The sequence below is a fragment of the Somniosus microcephalus genome, chromosome 27 (genome assembly GCF_052327205.1).
Source record: "Somniosus microcephalus isolate GS21.2 chromosome 27, FLI_Smic_1.0, whole genome shotgun sequence".
In the NCBI taxonomy this organism is placed as follows: domain Eukaryota; kingdom Metazoa; phylum Chordata; class Chondrichthyes; order Squaliformes; family Somniosidae; genus Somniosus; species Somniosus microcephalus.
The window spans coordinates 12,711,247-12,727,606 of record NC_141013.1 but is presented as its reverse complement, the minus strand read 5'-3'; the positions used below and the strand labels follow the sequence as shown (position 1 = coordinate 12,727,606).

Sequence of the window (16,360 nt, the reverse complement as noted above, 5' to 3'; positions counted from 1 at the left end):
ATTCTATGGGCTGAATTTTAATGGAGAAGACGTGTTGGGGATGGGATGGGATGGGATGGGGGGCGCCAAGGTGACTGGGAAACCTGGGAGAACGGGTTTCCCGCAGACCCTGCTGAATTTAATGCCAGTGCTGATTTGCATGGGAAACCTCTGTCTGTCTGGCTCTGGGTGGGTAGGCCTGTGGCAATAGGTCGCACAGAGGAGGGAGTGAGGGATAACGTGGGGGCCGAGAGTGGCTTGAGGAGCACAGGGGGGAGCAGTTCAACAAGATCATGGGCTGGGAGCAGGGTCTCCAGAAGATCGCAATTGCGGGCCGGCCGGAGGAGCAGGGCTGTGGGGGCCTCCAGAGGATTGCGGGCCACAGGAGGAGTGGGGGTGGGGTCCGAAGGGATCAAGGGCAAGAGAAGGGCCAGAGGAGCCGTGGTGGGGGGGATCAGGGGCCTGAGCGGGGGTGGGGGAGATCGGGAGCCTGGGGAATTGGAGGCCTCGTGATGGGGTCTCCGATCACTGGGGGGGGTGGTTTAGACAGGGAAGCTCGATTCAGGAGGTAACTGTAAAGGCACTTACTTCCTGGATCCAGCAATCCTCGCCTTGCTTTAGCTGGCGGGTTTCACCAGGCGTGCAAAACCTGACCAGCTAAAGTTAAATACAAAATGCAGGTTAAAGCAGAGGCTTCCATCCTCATTATAATATTTAAATAGACAATCCGCCTCCTGGTAGTGGATTGGCTACCCGCCCCCGTAAAAACCGGAAGTGGGCAGGTTGGAGGCGGGTTCAGGTCAGGATTCAGATTTTTAACACTTTAACTATCCCCACGCCCCAAACCTTTTTTTTGACGTTAAAATTCCCCCCCATGTAATTCTATCTAAACCAGGAGGGCAGGATTAATTGGAGGAGCGAGGGAGTTGCGGGGGGTGGGGGGGGGAATGAAGGACGAGGAGTCAAAAAAGGAAATGGCACACTGTTTTCTTTCCTTATACACAAAGTAACCTTTAGTAATACATTTTTTCTATTAACTAATTATCTGCTATTTCTTATTAGGAAGTGTATCTGGTCAAAGTTTAGTCTGATAATCAACAAATTTAAATTTGTGGAGAGATCAATGAAAGTATCTTTTTCAAATAAAAGCCATTTTTGAAAAGAAAAAACATTGACAGTCAGCGATGCAAGGAAACAACCTGCATTGAAACCCAGCATGAAAACATACTGAGGCAAGAATGGGCCGCCAGTATTCTGGCTCTTTGCCATTCCCGGAAGCAAGTCCACATGACCACAAGTGTGGAGGTGGGGGACATCAGCCCAGCCTGACCCTCTACCATCCACACACACTGGCTAATGATCAAAAGCGGAAGCCTGGGTTAATTTTACTCATCCCAGACCAAGGGACATACTGAAGGCTATTACAACTGAGATCAGCTAGCGCATAGGAGCTTGTAGGAACAGGAAAAGACCATTTAGCCCATCAAGCCTGACCCTTTTGATTGGTCTTAACCCACCTCCCCACTATCTCTAGAGAAACACGCATCACTCTTCAGATTGGAGACATTCCCAACAGTAATTTTTTCATCTCTGCTGATGAGCCAGCGGATAAATGCACCAGCTGGTCTACTACTGAGCCACTGTGAGAAGAAATCCCCAGACTTAAGGCCCTAAGTCAGGGAGGAGAATATCAGCTGGGGTTCTTGGTTGTGATTGTTACCCAGTGGACCCTTGTTGGAGTGTGTGCATGTGAAGACAGTGGGCAGAGAGGAACTGAGTTTGGCTGTGATGCTTCCTATAGTCAAGCAGCCAGCCAACATCTTTTTTGGCTAAGAGATGAGAAATAGCCACATGGTGGGTGGGGGATTTTGGTGTTTGTGGACTGTACCCCAGCATGAATCAGCTTCAGGAAGGGAGTGCAGGAAAAGGTAAGTTTATTGGGGTAAAAATAATAGTAGTTCAGAATGAAAATATCCTCTCCCCCTCCAAATTATTGTTCTTGTTTGTCTGGGCACAGATAAATGGCACTAAGTGAATTGCCAACAATGAGCTACAGTTGCTCTATTTACGTGGTGCCATTCTTCCCCGCAGGTTGGAGCTAAATGCTCCTTAACAATGCTCCCTCTTTACACCTTTTCATTTTCTAGAACAATTACCAGCAGGAAATAGGACAGAACATGTCACACCTCACTTGCAGTTGTAGCTGTGGAGATACACAGTCAGCTGCAGCTCGTGTTCAGGGTTCCAAACCCAACCTCGTCACTTCTAGTTAATTAGCATGATTCTGAGAATCTGTACATAATACTTTCTTCAGACCAAGTGTCTTCAGTCAAAAGGAAGTGCTTTTGTCCTCCTCCCTAACAAGGATAGATTCCATATATTACACTCTGAAGCTGTGCACTTATCCAATATACACATACAAGGCCAAACTATCCAAAACCCCATGCCACCAGTGGGCTTCACACATAGCAAGTGACTTATCAGGGACTTGACTTAAGCTAAGGAGATGCACCACTGACACTGGGCAACTTTCCAACCTCAGGGTTATTAATATTTTGGAGGCTGGCTCGCCAGCTTCCACCATAGAGTGACAGCATAGTTTATATGCTGAAGTCCTGGAGCGGGGCCTGAACTCATAACCTTCTGATTTAGAGGCAAGAATATTACCAACTGAGCCAAGCTGACACTATGCTTACAAAAACTAGTAGAAATGCTGCTCAGCACGAAATCTCTCACATAATCAGTTTTCACACCTGAGCATATTCTTCTTACTAACACTACAAAGGAACATCTAAAAACCTATCAGAAAGCATATAACAAGCCACAAGGCCCTGAGAATCATCAAAGACGCGAGCCACCCCAGCCACAACCTCTTTGCCCTGCTCCCGTCTGGTAAGAGATATCGAAGCATACGGTCTCGTACCAGCAGGTTTCGAAACAGCTTCTACCTCCAGGCCATAAGACTCATGAATGAATAATTTATTATTTATTACTGTTTTATTTATTATTACTGTATTTCTATTAGTATTTTTATCATTGCTATGCCATATTTATTCCAATGTTGGGAGGACTCGTAAAAATCAACATTTCATTGTGCAGTACACACGTTTGCTGCATATATGACAAATAAAATTGAATTGAATTGAATTGAACCATATTTTGGCTGAAATTTCCTTCCTTTCCCATCTCCTCTGCTGAAGGCATTGACTCATTTCTGGGGTCCAGTTTCACGTGGACCGATTGATTCTCCTCTTAGTAGCCAATGCTTAAGTGCGACCCATCTAATATGGGCCAGGATCAGGAGTGATAAAACTGGCCAAATCCAGGGATACTGAAGCCAACCGTAGCACTGCCTTGGCTGAGATCAGCTGACTCACCACCACAGGGATTCGATGGTCTTGGTTTGCATTGTTCAACAACCTGCTGGATAAACTTGCTCAGCTGTCAGGCCGAAGAGGAAAGCGGACACATTTACCTTGGCCATATCCTTTCTCACTGTTGCAAATTTCTAAATGGAGACTTATCCAAAAGTAAAGCTCTGCCAGTGACTTGCGTAATCACCTCCTGCAAATCCAACTGCCAGGCAAATCTTTGATAAAAGCAGCAACATTCAAACCCGTGCATTAGAAACTGCCCAGATTTTTATTACTATTAATTAATGCAATCAAAGTAACTTTTAGGACATTTAGATCAATTTATGGCACACCGGAGATTTTAAAACAACCTTATTTTTATTCAGTTTTAAAATGAGAGCTCCCCTGACAGATTACGAGGTAAAAGCATTAACTACTGTAGTACTGCAATAATGGTGGATTGTACTCCAGGCATGAGTCAGTGCCAGGGGAGAAAATTGAAAAAGAAATTGGGCACGGAGGATCACAATTTATTAAATGGAGGCGGTGGCCAGCAAAGCTCTGCTGCCAGTGCAGAACATCATTAGACTGCCTGAAAGGGTGGTAGAGGCAGGAACCCTCACAACATTCAAGAAGCATTTAGATGAGCACTTGAAACGCCATCGCATACAAGGCTACGGACCAAGTGCTGGAAAATGGGATTAGGATAGGGCTTGATGGCCAGCGCGGACACGATGGGCCGAAGGGCCTCTTTCTGTGCTGTATAACTCTATGACATGAGCATGGGTTAGAGATAGGGTTTGAGGTTTTCCAACCCGCATTTGCTGCTCAATTATTCCTGCTGTTTCAGAACAGTTGTGCAATTTTTAAACAAGTATAGTGTAGTGGTGCGCCGTTTTGAAGCATCAATATATAGAACTGCTAAGAGGAGCAGCACAAGATCAACCACTCCGCACCCCCCCAACCCCCTCTACAGCCTGCTTAGTTTCCAGTTTCAGTTGCCTTGGTTTAACCGCTCATCTGAAAGCTTCATTTTAGAGATCATGCAGGAAATCCTTCACCATTATACTCCAATCTGATGATATATTTATGTGAGCTTCTTTTTATCTGAAAGGACACGTCGTCTTTTTCTTACTCTCTCTCCCTTCATTGACGAACATGGCATGATGCTGAAGCTGATTCCAACGCTCTGTCATTTCTTCATTTCTGCTCGTCACAGACTTCAATCTTAAACACCAGAATGAGAAGCGAAGACAAGAGTAAATTAGAATAAACAAAAGAACTTTTCTAGAAAATGTTTACGAATTCATCAAAATCTCAGTAAGTAAATGGGCTGGTCAGTATGGCACTAAGCCTAACAGACTAGGTCAGTTCCAGATTCCATCTCTGGTCAGTGCGGAGTTAGCAAATCTCAGTTGGGCCAGCGGGGGCACGCCAATTGGCCTCAGCACCCATATGCTAGGGAAGGGAGGAAAAAAAATGTCAACTAAACTTTCTTCTTCACCTGATTGCCATCCAGTGAGCCCTGCTTGAAACTGCACACATGTAGATATCAAGCAGGGACAGGGCTGGGCTTGGCTGTGAGGCCCTCTCCCCCCCTCCCATTATCCCCACTCCCCCATAGTTGAACGACCTTCCAATACAAGGTTCAACTTCACACATAAAAAAATGGCCATTGTGGAACTACACCCTAGCATGACCTCCAAGCGAGGAGAGAAGTGATCTAAATTTAAAAATATATATTGGTACTGCTGTCCTATTTCCTTAAGAGTTTTTCTTACTCCACAAAAGGGTACTGTAAAATTTACTCTTCAAAGAAACAGACTACTGTATTACTACATTGCTTTGGTTATCTTTAGGAGTGGCCTTGTACTAAAAGTAATGAGCTCACCTTTCCTGCAGAAAATGTTCACATCTCTTTTCCCAAGTATTCTGCGTGGGAGGCTGTGGGAGCACTTTCTTTTTTGTACAAATGCCCAGTGGGAAAAGAAAGAGCAAGGAGAAGGCAAATAATGAGCTGCTGCTTTCCTTTCTGTCGAGGGCTTCTTCGCTCATCTTTTTATCTCCTGCAGGCAACAACAAAGCCCAGGATATAGGCGGATGGAAGAATTGTAAACACCTACTAACTGGCAGGGGTGGAAATCAGGTTGACTATGCACTTTGGAGCAGCTTTGGTTCTGCAGGCTCATGTGTGCTGGGGCTGGGCTGAAACTGGTCCAGCTCAATTCATTAATGGTGAGACTATAAGCACAGGATTCTACCCTGAAAGGGCAGTGAGCTTTGTCAGCAAATATTGCCACAGTTTGGTGTTTAATCCTCGGTCTCTGTCCAATCTATGGACTTCCCTTTGCAATCTACACAATAAATATAGTTCAAAAAAAAGAAACTATTTACTCTCTCAAAAACAAAATCATACAGATTAGGAACATTCCAGGTTCAATTCCAAGTCTGCGCTGGGTTAGCTAGACTGAGCTGAGGCAGTAATAGGGACATTATAACTGGCCTCAATGCCTCTGGGTTAAGGAAGACATCATTATTGGAGAATCCCTACTGGAAAAGTGCAATGTGTGTGGATATTGGATAAGGACAGGATCAGGCTCAGCTATGATGCCCCATGAAGTCAAATACAGGAAACTTTGGTTTAACCGGAGGTTAAATGTCCGGAAAGCTCTATCTACCGGCAAAATTCAGGAGCCTTTCCTATAAGTTTTTTTACTTCTCGTTGCTTTTTCTTTCCAGTCAGGCTCTGCAAGGTCTAGCTGAAGCTGTTGCTTAGCTACAGAGATGCTTTTAAGCTGCGGCCGACTGTTTTGAAGCTGTTGCTAAGCAACAGGGTTTGTTGATTCACACGGAGCTGAAAAGCTCCGTATGTTTTAACATTAGCGCTGGTTTCTACGGCAGTTTTGATGGTACGGCACCAGCTCGGTCCCGTCAGTGCCGGATACCAGAAAGTTTCCTGTAGCCAACTGACATGGGCTGGGCTCACACATGAAGCATGGCCATGTGGGCAAGGTACTGGAGGGCAGTCAGCAGTTGTGCACCTTCAGGGAAGGAGGGATGAAGGAAGGAAAGAAAAACTACAGAAAGTAGTGAAACATTTTTAGTACCATTACAGACCTATTCATCAACTAGTCATGATTATTATCACATAAGTTAATGAAATTCTGGCCTTTTGCGCTCCACTCCACTCCTCTCCACCATTGTGGCATACCCTTCATTCATCTCAACCCTGCCCCCTGGAACTCTCCCTGAAACCCTCCTCCTCTCTAATTTCCTATCCACCTTTAAAAACCTTCTTCAAACCAGCGGGCACAATCTCCTAACTCCCCCACTATGGCTCGGTTTCATTTCCCTTTTTAAAATTATTATTCCCTCTGTAAAGTGCCTTTTGGATGTTCTCCTATTTTAAAGGTGCTTTATGCATGCAAGTTGTTGAAACAGGAATTACTTTTTAATTACCAAAAGTTAAATTAAAATCAAATCTGGGTTTGATTTTAATGCAGTAAAACTCTTTGATGCATTCTCTGCTTGTACGCTTGAGTGAAATAGTAATTAATAGATTTAGACAGTCAAGATATTTACTCAGGTGGAGTTCAGTTTGGATACAGTGAGATGCTGTAAGTAACATGTTGAAGAATTGTGATTTGAAACCGGAAGAGAAAAATAGGGAAAAATTAATTCAGTTCGTCTTAAGAAAAAAATTCTAATGAAAATATATTAAAACGACACAGGTAGCTTATAAAAGATTAAACCACACTCACTCTGACTCGTTGATGGGTGCCTCAATAGATGTGTAAACCACACAACAACAACTTGCATTTATATGGCGCCTTTAACATAGTAAAACATCCCAAGGCGCTTCACAGGAATATTATAAGACGAAAAATTTGACGTATGCTGTATCATTAACTTAATCCTGTACTTCTGTCCTCGGAAGTAACTGATCACATACAGAACATCAGAAGATAAATACAGATGAAGGCGGCCTTTTGGCACATCTTAGTTCATCTGTGAGGAAAGAAAAATCTGCAGTCTCCCATCACTGCATCCATCTGGCTCTTGAGCCATGCAAGGTTTTTGTCTCCGCTACTCTACCCAGAAGTTTGTTCCAAATGTGCAAATAAATTTTCCTGACATCTGTCCGAGATTCACATCTCACCAGTTTCAACCTATGTCCCCCTGTGCTATGGTGGTTCACTTTGTAGCAGTGCACTGGAGGTACCTTCTCTATACCATTTAATATCTTATATACTTCCATAAGATCTCCTCACAGTTGCCTTCTTTCAAACTAAGGAGCCCCAGTTTTTCCATTTTCCCCATATAAGTCAGTTCTCTGATGTTAGCGATCAGCCTCAATGTAACCCATTCTCATTTTACCAATTTGGCAATACAGTATATATTAAACTTGCTCTGCTCAAGTTAGAAGTTCTAAACCACAGAGGCACATGCTCAGTTTGGCTGTGCAATACAATTCTGATTCTCAATAGCTCAACATTTCTATGAGAGGAACCCAAAAAATAAAATTAATTGTGCATTTTTTTCTACCTTTGATAAAGAGGAAACTGCCATCTCTGTCAAAAGCAAATACCGGCTCCCATGGTGACGCTATCACATGTGGGAAAGGGAAAATACAGTGGCACAAAATATCCCCATGGGTGCTGTCCAACAAAGCTGTCATGCCATTAGTAAAGATGAGTAGAAACTAGGGAAAAAGAGAGAAAATAAAGGTGTCTTTTTTGTAGAATTTCAGTCTTCTCAGCTCAAAATACAATGTCAATTTTTGTGTTTTTTTCTGGGTTATTAACCAGTGGCAGCCCCACTGCCATTGTCCTCACTATATTGCTCCCATTGTAAAAATGTAACTTTTCATGAAACTCTGCAGCCAGAAGCAGTTACAATTACATGACAGCAGGTTTACATAGAAACATAGAAGATAGGAGCAGGAGTAGGCCATTCGGCCCCTCGAGCCTGCTCCGCCATTCAATGAGATCATGGCTGATCATCCAAATTCAGTACCCTGTCCCTGCCTTCTCCCCATATCCCTTGATCCCTTTAGCCTCAAGAAATATATCCAACTCCTTCTTGAATATATTTAATGAATTGGCCTCAACTGCCCTGTGTGGCAGAGAATTCCACAGGTTCACCACTCTCTGGGTGAAGAAATTCCTCCTCGTCTCAGTCCTAAATGGCTTACCCCTTATCCTTAGACTGTGACCCCGGTTCTGGACTCCTCCGCCATCGGGAACATCCTTCCTGCATCTAGTCCGTCTAGTCCTGTTAGAATTTTATAGGTTTCAATGAGATCCCCTCTCATTCTTCTAAACTCTAGCGAATATAAGCCTAATCGACCCAATCTCTCCTCATACGTCATTCCTGCCATCCCAGGTATCAGTCTGGTGAATCTTCGCTGCACTCTCTCCATGGCAAGAACATCCTTCCTCAGATAAGGTGACCAAAACTGCACACAATACTCAAGGTGTGGTCTCACCAAGGCCCTGTACAACTGCAGCAAGACATCCTTGCTCCTGTACTCGAATCCTCTCGCTATGAAGGCCAACATACCATTTGCCTCTTAACCGCCTGCTGCACCTGCATGCTTACCTTCAGCGACTGGTGCACAAGGGCACCCAGGTCTCATTTCACTTCCCCTTTTCCCAATCTATTGCTGTTCAGATAATAATCTGTCTTCCTGTTTTTGCCACCAAAGTGGATAACCTCGCATTTATCCACATTATACTGCATTTGCCATGCATCTGCCCGATCACCCAACCTGTCCAAATCATACTGGAGTTTCTCAGCATCCTCCTCACAGCACACACACCCACCCAGCTTTGTGTCGTCTGATATTACACCTAGTTCCCTCGTCTAGATCATTTATATATATTGTGAATAGCTGGGGTCCTAGCACCGATCCCTGCGGTACCCCACTAGTCACTGCCTGCCACTCGGAAACAGACCCGTTTATTCCAACTCTTCGCTTCCTATCTGCCAACCAGTTCTCTATCCAAGACAGTTACTTACCCCCAATCCCATGTGCTTTAAATTTGCACACTAATCTCTTATGCGGGACCTTATCGAAAACCTTCTGAAAGTCCAAATACACCACATCCACTGGTTATCCCTTATCTATTCTACCAGTTACATCCTCAAAAAATTCCAGTAGATTAGTCAAGCATGATTTACCTTTTGTAAATCCATGTTGACTTTGTCCAATCCTGTACATCTTTTATAATGGACTCTAGCATTTTCCCCACTACTGATGTCAGGCTTACCGGTCTATAATTCCCCGTTTTCTCTCTACCACCCTTTTTAAATAGTGGGGTTACATTAGCTATCCTCCAATCCATGGGAACTGTTCCAGAGCCTATAGAATTTTGGAAGATGACCAGCAATGCATCTACTATTTCTAGGGCCACTTCCTTAAGTACCCTAGGATGTAGATTATCAGGCCCTGGGGATTTATCGGCCTTGAAGGCGGACAGATATAAATCACCAGGGAGTTAAGTGAAAATTAAAAATATTATTTTTATGATGAATCATCCATGTGGAGAAAAACAAAAACAAAAAAATTATTTTCACTACATGGATTGTGTTGAAGGTGAGAGGTGAGGGAGAGTGAATAATAGAATCATAGAATGGTTGCAGCACGGAAGAAGGCCGTTCGGCCCGTCGAGCCCGTGCCGGCTCTATGCAAGAGCACCTCAGCTAGTCCCACTCCTCCGCCCTTTCCCCGTAGCCCTGCAAATGTTTTTCTTTCAGATACTTTTCCAACTCCCTTTTGAAAGCCGTTATTGAGTCTGCCTCCACCACCCTTTCAGCCAGTGCATTCCAGATCCTAACCACTCGCTGAGTAAAAAAGTTTTTTCTTATGCCACCTTTGGTTCTTTTGCCAATCACCTTAAATCTGTGTCCTCTGGTTCTCGACCCTTCCAGCAATGAGAACAGTTTCTCTCTATCTACTCTGTCCAGACCCCTCATGATTTTGAACACCTCTATCAAATCTCCTCTCAATCTTCTCTGCTCTAAGGAGAACAACCCCAGCTTAAACCAGGGGGCACAGATTTAAAGTAATTGGGGGAAGGTTTAGAGGGGGTTTGAGGGGAAATTTCTTCACCCAGAGGGTTGTGGGGGTCTGGAACTCACTGCCTGAAAGGGTGGTAGTGGCAGGAACCCTAACTACATTTAAAAAGTACTTGGATGTGCACTTGGGATGCTGTAACCTGCAGGGCTACAGACCAAGAGCTGGGAAGTGAGATTAGGCTGGATAGCGCTTTGTTGGCCGGCGCGGACACGATGGGCCGAAATGGCCTTCTTCTGTGCTGTAACTTTCTATGATTCGCCAGTCTATCCACGTAACTGAAGTCCCTCATCCCTGGAATCATTCTCGTAAATCTTTTCTACATCTTCTCTAAGGCCTTCACATCCTTCCTAAAGTGCGGTGCCCAGAATTGAATACAATACTCCAGTTGTGGCCGAACCAGTGTTTTATAAAGGTTCATCATAATTTCCACGCTTTTGTACTCTATACCTCTATTCATGAAGCCCAGGATCCCGTAAGCTTTTTTAACTGCTTTCTCATCCTGCCCTGTCTTCAGTGATTTGTGCACATACACCCCCAGGTCTCTCTGTTCATCCACCCCCTTTAGGATTGTACCCTTTAGTTTAAATTTCCTCTCCTCATTCTTTCCACCAAAATGTATCACTTCAAACTTTTTTGCATTAAATTTCATCTGCCACATGTCCGCCCATTCCACCAGCCTGTCTATGTCCTCTTGCAGTCTATCACTATCCTCCTCACTGTTCACTATACTTACAAGATTTGTGTCATCTGCAAATTTTGAAATTGTGCCCTGTACACACAAGTCTAAGTCATAGTATATATCAAGAAAAGCAGTGGTCCTAGTACCGACCCCTGGGGAACACCACTGTATACCTTCCTTCAGTCTGAAAAAACAACCATTCACCATTAATCTCTGTTTCCTGTCACTTAGCCACTTTCGTATCCATGCTGCCACTGTCCCCTTTATTCCATGGGTTTCAACTTTGCTAGCAAGCCTATTGTGTGGCACTTTGTCGAACGCCTTTTGGAAATCCATGTACACCACGTCAACCGCATTGCCCTCATCAACCTTCTCTGTTACCTCATCAAAAAACTTGATCAAGTTGATTAAACACAATTTGCCTTTAACAAATTCGTGCTGGCTTTCCTTAATTAATCCACACTTGTCCAAGTGACTGTTAATTTTGTCCCCGATTATTGTTTCTAAAAGCTTCCCCACTACCGTGGTTAAACTGACCAGCTTATAGTTGCTGGGAACGGTTTTGGAAATTTTCCAAAACAAAAGAATGAGACAATTGGGACAAGATTTTCCGCTTCTGTGCTTGCCAGTCGTGATTTTTCAGCCATTAAAATTAATGGGCAGAAAAGCACAGTCTGGTAAGTACTGAATTCGAAAACCCCAACCCAGTCGTCTAGTAATTAGCACCACTGATTTACGGTGATTTAATTTAATCAAACTGCGCTTTTATTACGAGGTTCCAGGACTTTTATTGGTGTCATTGAGAACCGCATTCTATCCATTTTCTCTTGAAAAGCGTAAACCAGTGGCCTTGCTAATACATATTGCTGGACTGTTGAGATGTTGTTGAAACGTAACATCTACCTGCCTTTGAGAGTTGTGGTACAGGTGCTACTGCACTAATTGTATCTCCTGGCTCTTCATTCCTGTACAAAAGAAAATAGTGTCTGGTTAGGCTGTACTGTACTTTAACAATGATTTCAGAGGTAAAGCATTTCATTCAACAACTCACTGAGCAATGTGCTCACCTCAGGATCAACTTATTTGCCAAGCTCCTCTTAGGTAGGAACCAACAAGGGGGCCACTTGCAGGCAACCTCTCCCTCACTTGTGGCCCTCTGCAAATGACTGTGTTGGAGCAGGAGCATGCTGCGCAATAGAACGGTGGGATGCAGGATTGCAGTTGTGAATTTTGGCAAGCTCAGTCGACCCACTCTGGGGAAATGCTGAGGAGGGACCAGGTAATCCCTGCCAAATTCTCACTCTGTGGAAACACCCCAAATAGATATAAAGCCAGTGAATAGGGCGGGGGCACGATGGTGAAAAGAAGAAACAAATGGATGGAGAGTTTTCCCTACTGCTAAAGCACCTCCTGGTAACTGGCAGGGCTTACCTATTGGCCTTTTTTTTTGGCAAAAAGAGAAGCACCCACTAACAGAGAGGAATTTTCCCTCAAGTATGTAAGAGATAAACTGGGTGAAAGATTTTAGAATGCAATTTAATTGGTGCAGATTTAATTAAGCCGCTTTCTGACAGTAGACATTGAACAAGTCAATGGAAAGCGACATCATCTTCATCGTATTAAAATAGGTTTTTCTGCAATGGTGCTTTAACCACTGCTAGCTTCACACTCCAACTCACCTCTCTCTCAATGTGGAAATGCTACCTGTGTGTTCAGTGGCTGTCACCAGGTAAATTGCACCATTTTTGCAGGTTACCAACACCTGGGCTTTTGTATATTCATCAGATGATCCAAAGGGAACACAAAAGCTAGACTCCAGAAAGTGCAGACTCCTGATGGTACTGTCCATTGAAACTGGTAAGACTAATATTGGGATGCCTGAAAAAAAAAACATGGGTTTGGGTCTTAACGATTCAAAACTACTTTACTGAATTTAGAGAGCCAATAATTAGACAACCTCAACCCACTTAAAAACTAAAATTAGCAAACAGCTAATGGTAGCTGCAAATTCATGAACATTAACCACTCAAATGCCCAAATAAAGAGGCAAATACCTACCTAAGTACAAGTCCCAGATTGTCATTGTCCCATCTGCAAAGGCAATCGCCAGGAGGGATGCACAAACTTTCACAGCAGAACAGGTGATTGGAGAAGCATTGGGCCAGACAATATCAGCTTTTGGTTCCAGTTCTGTAGAGCAAAAGAACAAGAGAAATATCTTAATTATCCCCATAATCCAGTTTTTACATTTTAAAACAAGATCTTAAAAAAAAGCCTCAGAAGTCACATTTACTATGAAATGCTGTGAAGACGGTTATATATTTTTCACAGAGAAATCGAAAGGAAAAGCGAAGGCCCATATAACAGGACACCTGCAAGGTTGAAAGAGGCAGGACAGAAAACAAAATAAATCAAGAAGCTGTGAGTAGGGTTTTAATGGCTTGTATTTTCTAGAAGAATCAAAGAAGGCAAATAGTCTTACAAAACCAAGAATCAGAATGGGAGATGGGCCTTGATTGTAACAGTGCATCTATTATGTTGGCTCAGTTGGTGGGTTCAAGCCACAATCTAGGACTTCAGCATAGAATCTCGGTTGATGTTTCAGTGCAGTACTGGGGGAGTGCTGCATCATCAGAGATGCTGCGCTTTGGATGAGATGCTAAATCAAGAACCAATCTGCCATTCGGGTGGATATTAAAGATCCATGGCACCATTTCAAAGAAGACTAGAGAGTTCTCTGGTTGTCCTGGACAACAGTTCTCCCTCAGCAAACACCAAAGGCAGATTAACCGGCTATTCATTTCATTGCTATTGGCGGGATTTTGCTGTCAACCAAAGATAGCTGCTGCATCTGCCCTCACAGCACTATTGACTATATTTCAAAGTAATTTATTGTATGTGAAGCTCTTAAAGCATAATAGGGGCTATATAAATACAAGCCTTTTCTTTTATTCTGAATGTTCAGCATTTCTGATGTTCACAGTCACAAAATGGAGCCAGAATTCCTTTATAAAACATAGAAGTTCTGCTTGGAACTTTGAACAAGGTGTAAACGTATCACCTGACCCTTGCGATGTAACTTTTGGAGAGATGTATAGTCTGAGGAGATAACCTTATGGAGAGGAGAAAGAAGCTTAAGGCTCATTTTGATAATGATGCTACACCTTTAAACCAGCTTAGAAGCTCCCAATATGCAAGCTTGACTGATTCTATCATTTTAGCAGCATTTGATTCAATCAATCACAGACTGAGAAGTAGCACAGGTAATTGTGCTAATATTGGTTGATTGCATTGGTCTGAGCCCCACCCAGACACTCTGCCCATTGCACATTTCAAGTGAAGTTTTTCTATGCACACAGGGATCCGTTTTATCTGGGAATCCTATCAAGGGTTAATTCACTCCTTCAGAGCCCAGTGATATTGTACAGAATGGTACTTATACCTATCTTTTCTTTCCCTATTGGTATTTTCAGTACATATTGGAGTAGAACATGGCTGCCACTCCACCACAAGCATAAGGCATTGGGAAGACCTAGAAGGAGAATCAGAAGATTAATTCATCAAGTCCACAGCAACATGTCCTACTTGCACAGTTTCTGTAATATAGACATCAATTTCCTTGCATTCCCAAGCTCATTATACAAACTTAAAATAACTGTATACTTCTGACTAAATATTCCTTAAAAAAAAAAAACTCCTCTTGCTCTTTCCAGTTTTCCCTTTGTCCTATCTGGCGGCTTTTAAAACCAAAGCTCAGTATCACCTAAACATTACTTTCTAATTTAATTCCCTTTTGCCCCGCATGGTGCTCTCCTTCACTACAGAACTTGCCCATTCACCTCAAAAACCACCTTTGCAGTCCTTAAAGGGACAGTTGCTTCTTGGAAAAACGTTCAGCAAACTTTCTTTTTTGGAGGTCAGCCTGACGAGTAATGCACCATTTTTGCTGAGATGACATATGCAATGGTATGTTTTGATGCAATTTACTTCATTGCATCATGCATTTTCAGTAAGGGGGGGGCTGGGTGTCACAGTGGGTAGACACTGACCATTAATTCTTGGGACCTGGGTTCACAAATGCAGTCAGATGGATCAACCAGGCTGGGTGCATTATTGGGAATTGTAGAGAGAGCTTTACTCTGCATTTCCTGACCCCTGAGAGTGCTTGGTGCTGACACTAGGGGCTTGAAATGGTGTTTTATACCCAGTAACAATATATCTCACCTTGATGAGCACAACATTCATAGGATATACGGCACAGAAACAGGCCATTCAGCCCAACCAGTCCATGCCGGCGTTTATGCTCCACTCGAGCCTCCTCCCGTCTTTCCTCATCTAAATCTATTCAGACATAAAGGGCTGGATTTTCATTGAGGAGTCGGGTAGGAGGCGGGACTACAACTTTCGGGGTTGTAGTCCCACCTCCATCGCGTTCTAGCCAACCCATGCGATTTAGACTTGATTGACCTTGTTGAGCCCGCCCAGTGGGCTCAGCAGGCCAATTAAGGGCCACCCGGCAACAAGACCTTTTGACAGATGAAATATCAGCGTTTCACAGCTGTTTGAAGCTGTCAAACACTGACAATCTGCACTCCAGGTTAATTCCTTCCTGTCAGGATGAGTTAGAGATCTCCCCGGAACAGAAAGCTGAATGCTGCAATTTTTGACAGCTCGCAGCCATTCTGCTTTCTGTGCCGGTGAGATGAGGGACTCCCCAGACCTGAAGGAAGGAAGGTTGTAAAGGTAAGTACATGTAAGTAAAACTTATTTAAACACTTTACACACACCAAACACACTTACCTTTGCACTCATGCACCCATCACTCACCTGAACACCAGACATCTCGACCCCTCCAAGCCCTTCATCCCGACGGTCCACCTCCTCTAGCTTGGTGTGGTTTGGGGCCGTCGGGAATCCCACACGTCAACATTAAAAATAGGGATTAGGCTAAAAACTGCCTGTTAACTACCGGTTAACAGGCAGTTAATTGGCACTAATCCCCTTCCCGCCTCGGGGAGGCGGGTCCCAGTGCGGGGCGGGTACCCGCCTCCTTTGAAACTGGCATGGAGGCGGGCTGGGGGCGGGATGGGGTCGGGACCCCCGATTTCAGGATTTTAACCCCCCACACGCCTCCAATCTTGACTCCACGGCCCAATGAAAATCCTGCCCAAAGAATCCTACAAAAAGCCTTTTCTCCTCTGTATGTTACTTAAAATGTCAAAAAGTTGCATTTTGATATAAAATAATAGTGAGGACCAGCATGTGGTG

At 43.8% G+C, this 16,360-nt stretch overlaps 1 protein-coding gene across 3 annotated transcripts in view; it reads right to left on the bottom strand.

The window, feature by feature from the left end:
- Positions 1–3,600: 3,600 nt before the first annotated feature.
- wdr93 (WD repeat domain 93) overlaps positions 3,601–16,360 on the bottom strand; it is a 59,059-nt gene continuing 46,299 nt past the window's right edge. For 2 of the 3 annotated variants that reach the window (XM_085968530.1, XM_085968531.1), the window contains 7 exons: positions 14,535–14,624; positions 13,151–13,282; positions 12,772–12,970; positions 12,000–12,057; positions 7,878–8,034; positions 5,224–5,398; positions 3,601–4,559 (listed from right to left, as the gene is read on the bottom strand). In XM_085968530.1, the coding sequence (XP_085824656.1) occupies positions 4,436–4,559; positions 5,224–5,398; positions 7,878–8,034; positions 12,000–12,057; positions 12,772–12,970; positions 13,151–13,282; positions 14,535–14,624 (935 nt within the window). In that variant the 3' untranslated portion in view covers positions 3,601–4,435. The remainder of the gene's footprint in view (positions 4,560–5,223; positions 5,399–7,877; positions 8,035–11,999; positions 12,058–12,771; positions 12,971–13,150; positions 13,283–14,534; positions 14,625–16,360) is intronic. The other variant, XM_085968532.1, reaches the window with a different exon arrangement.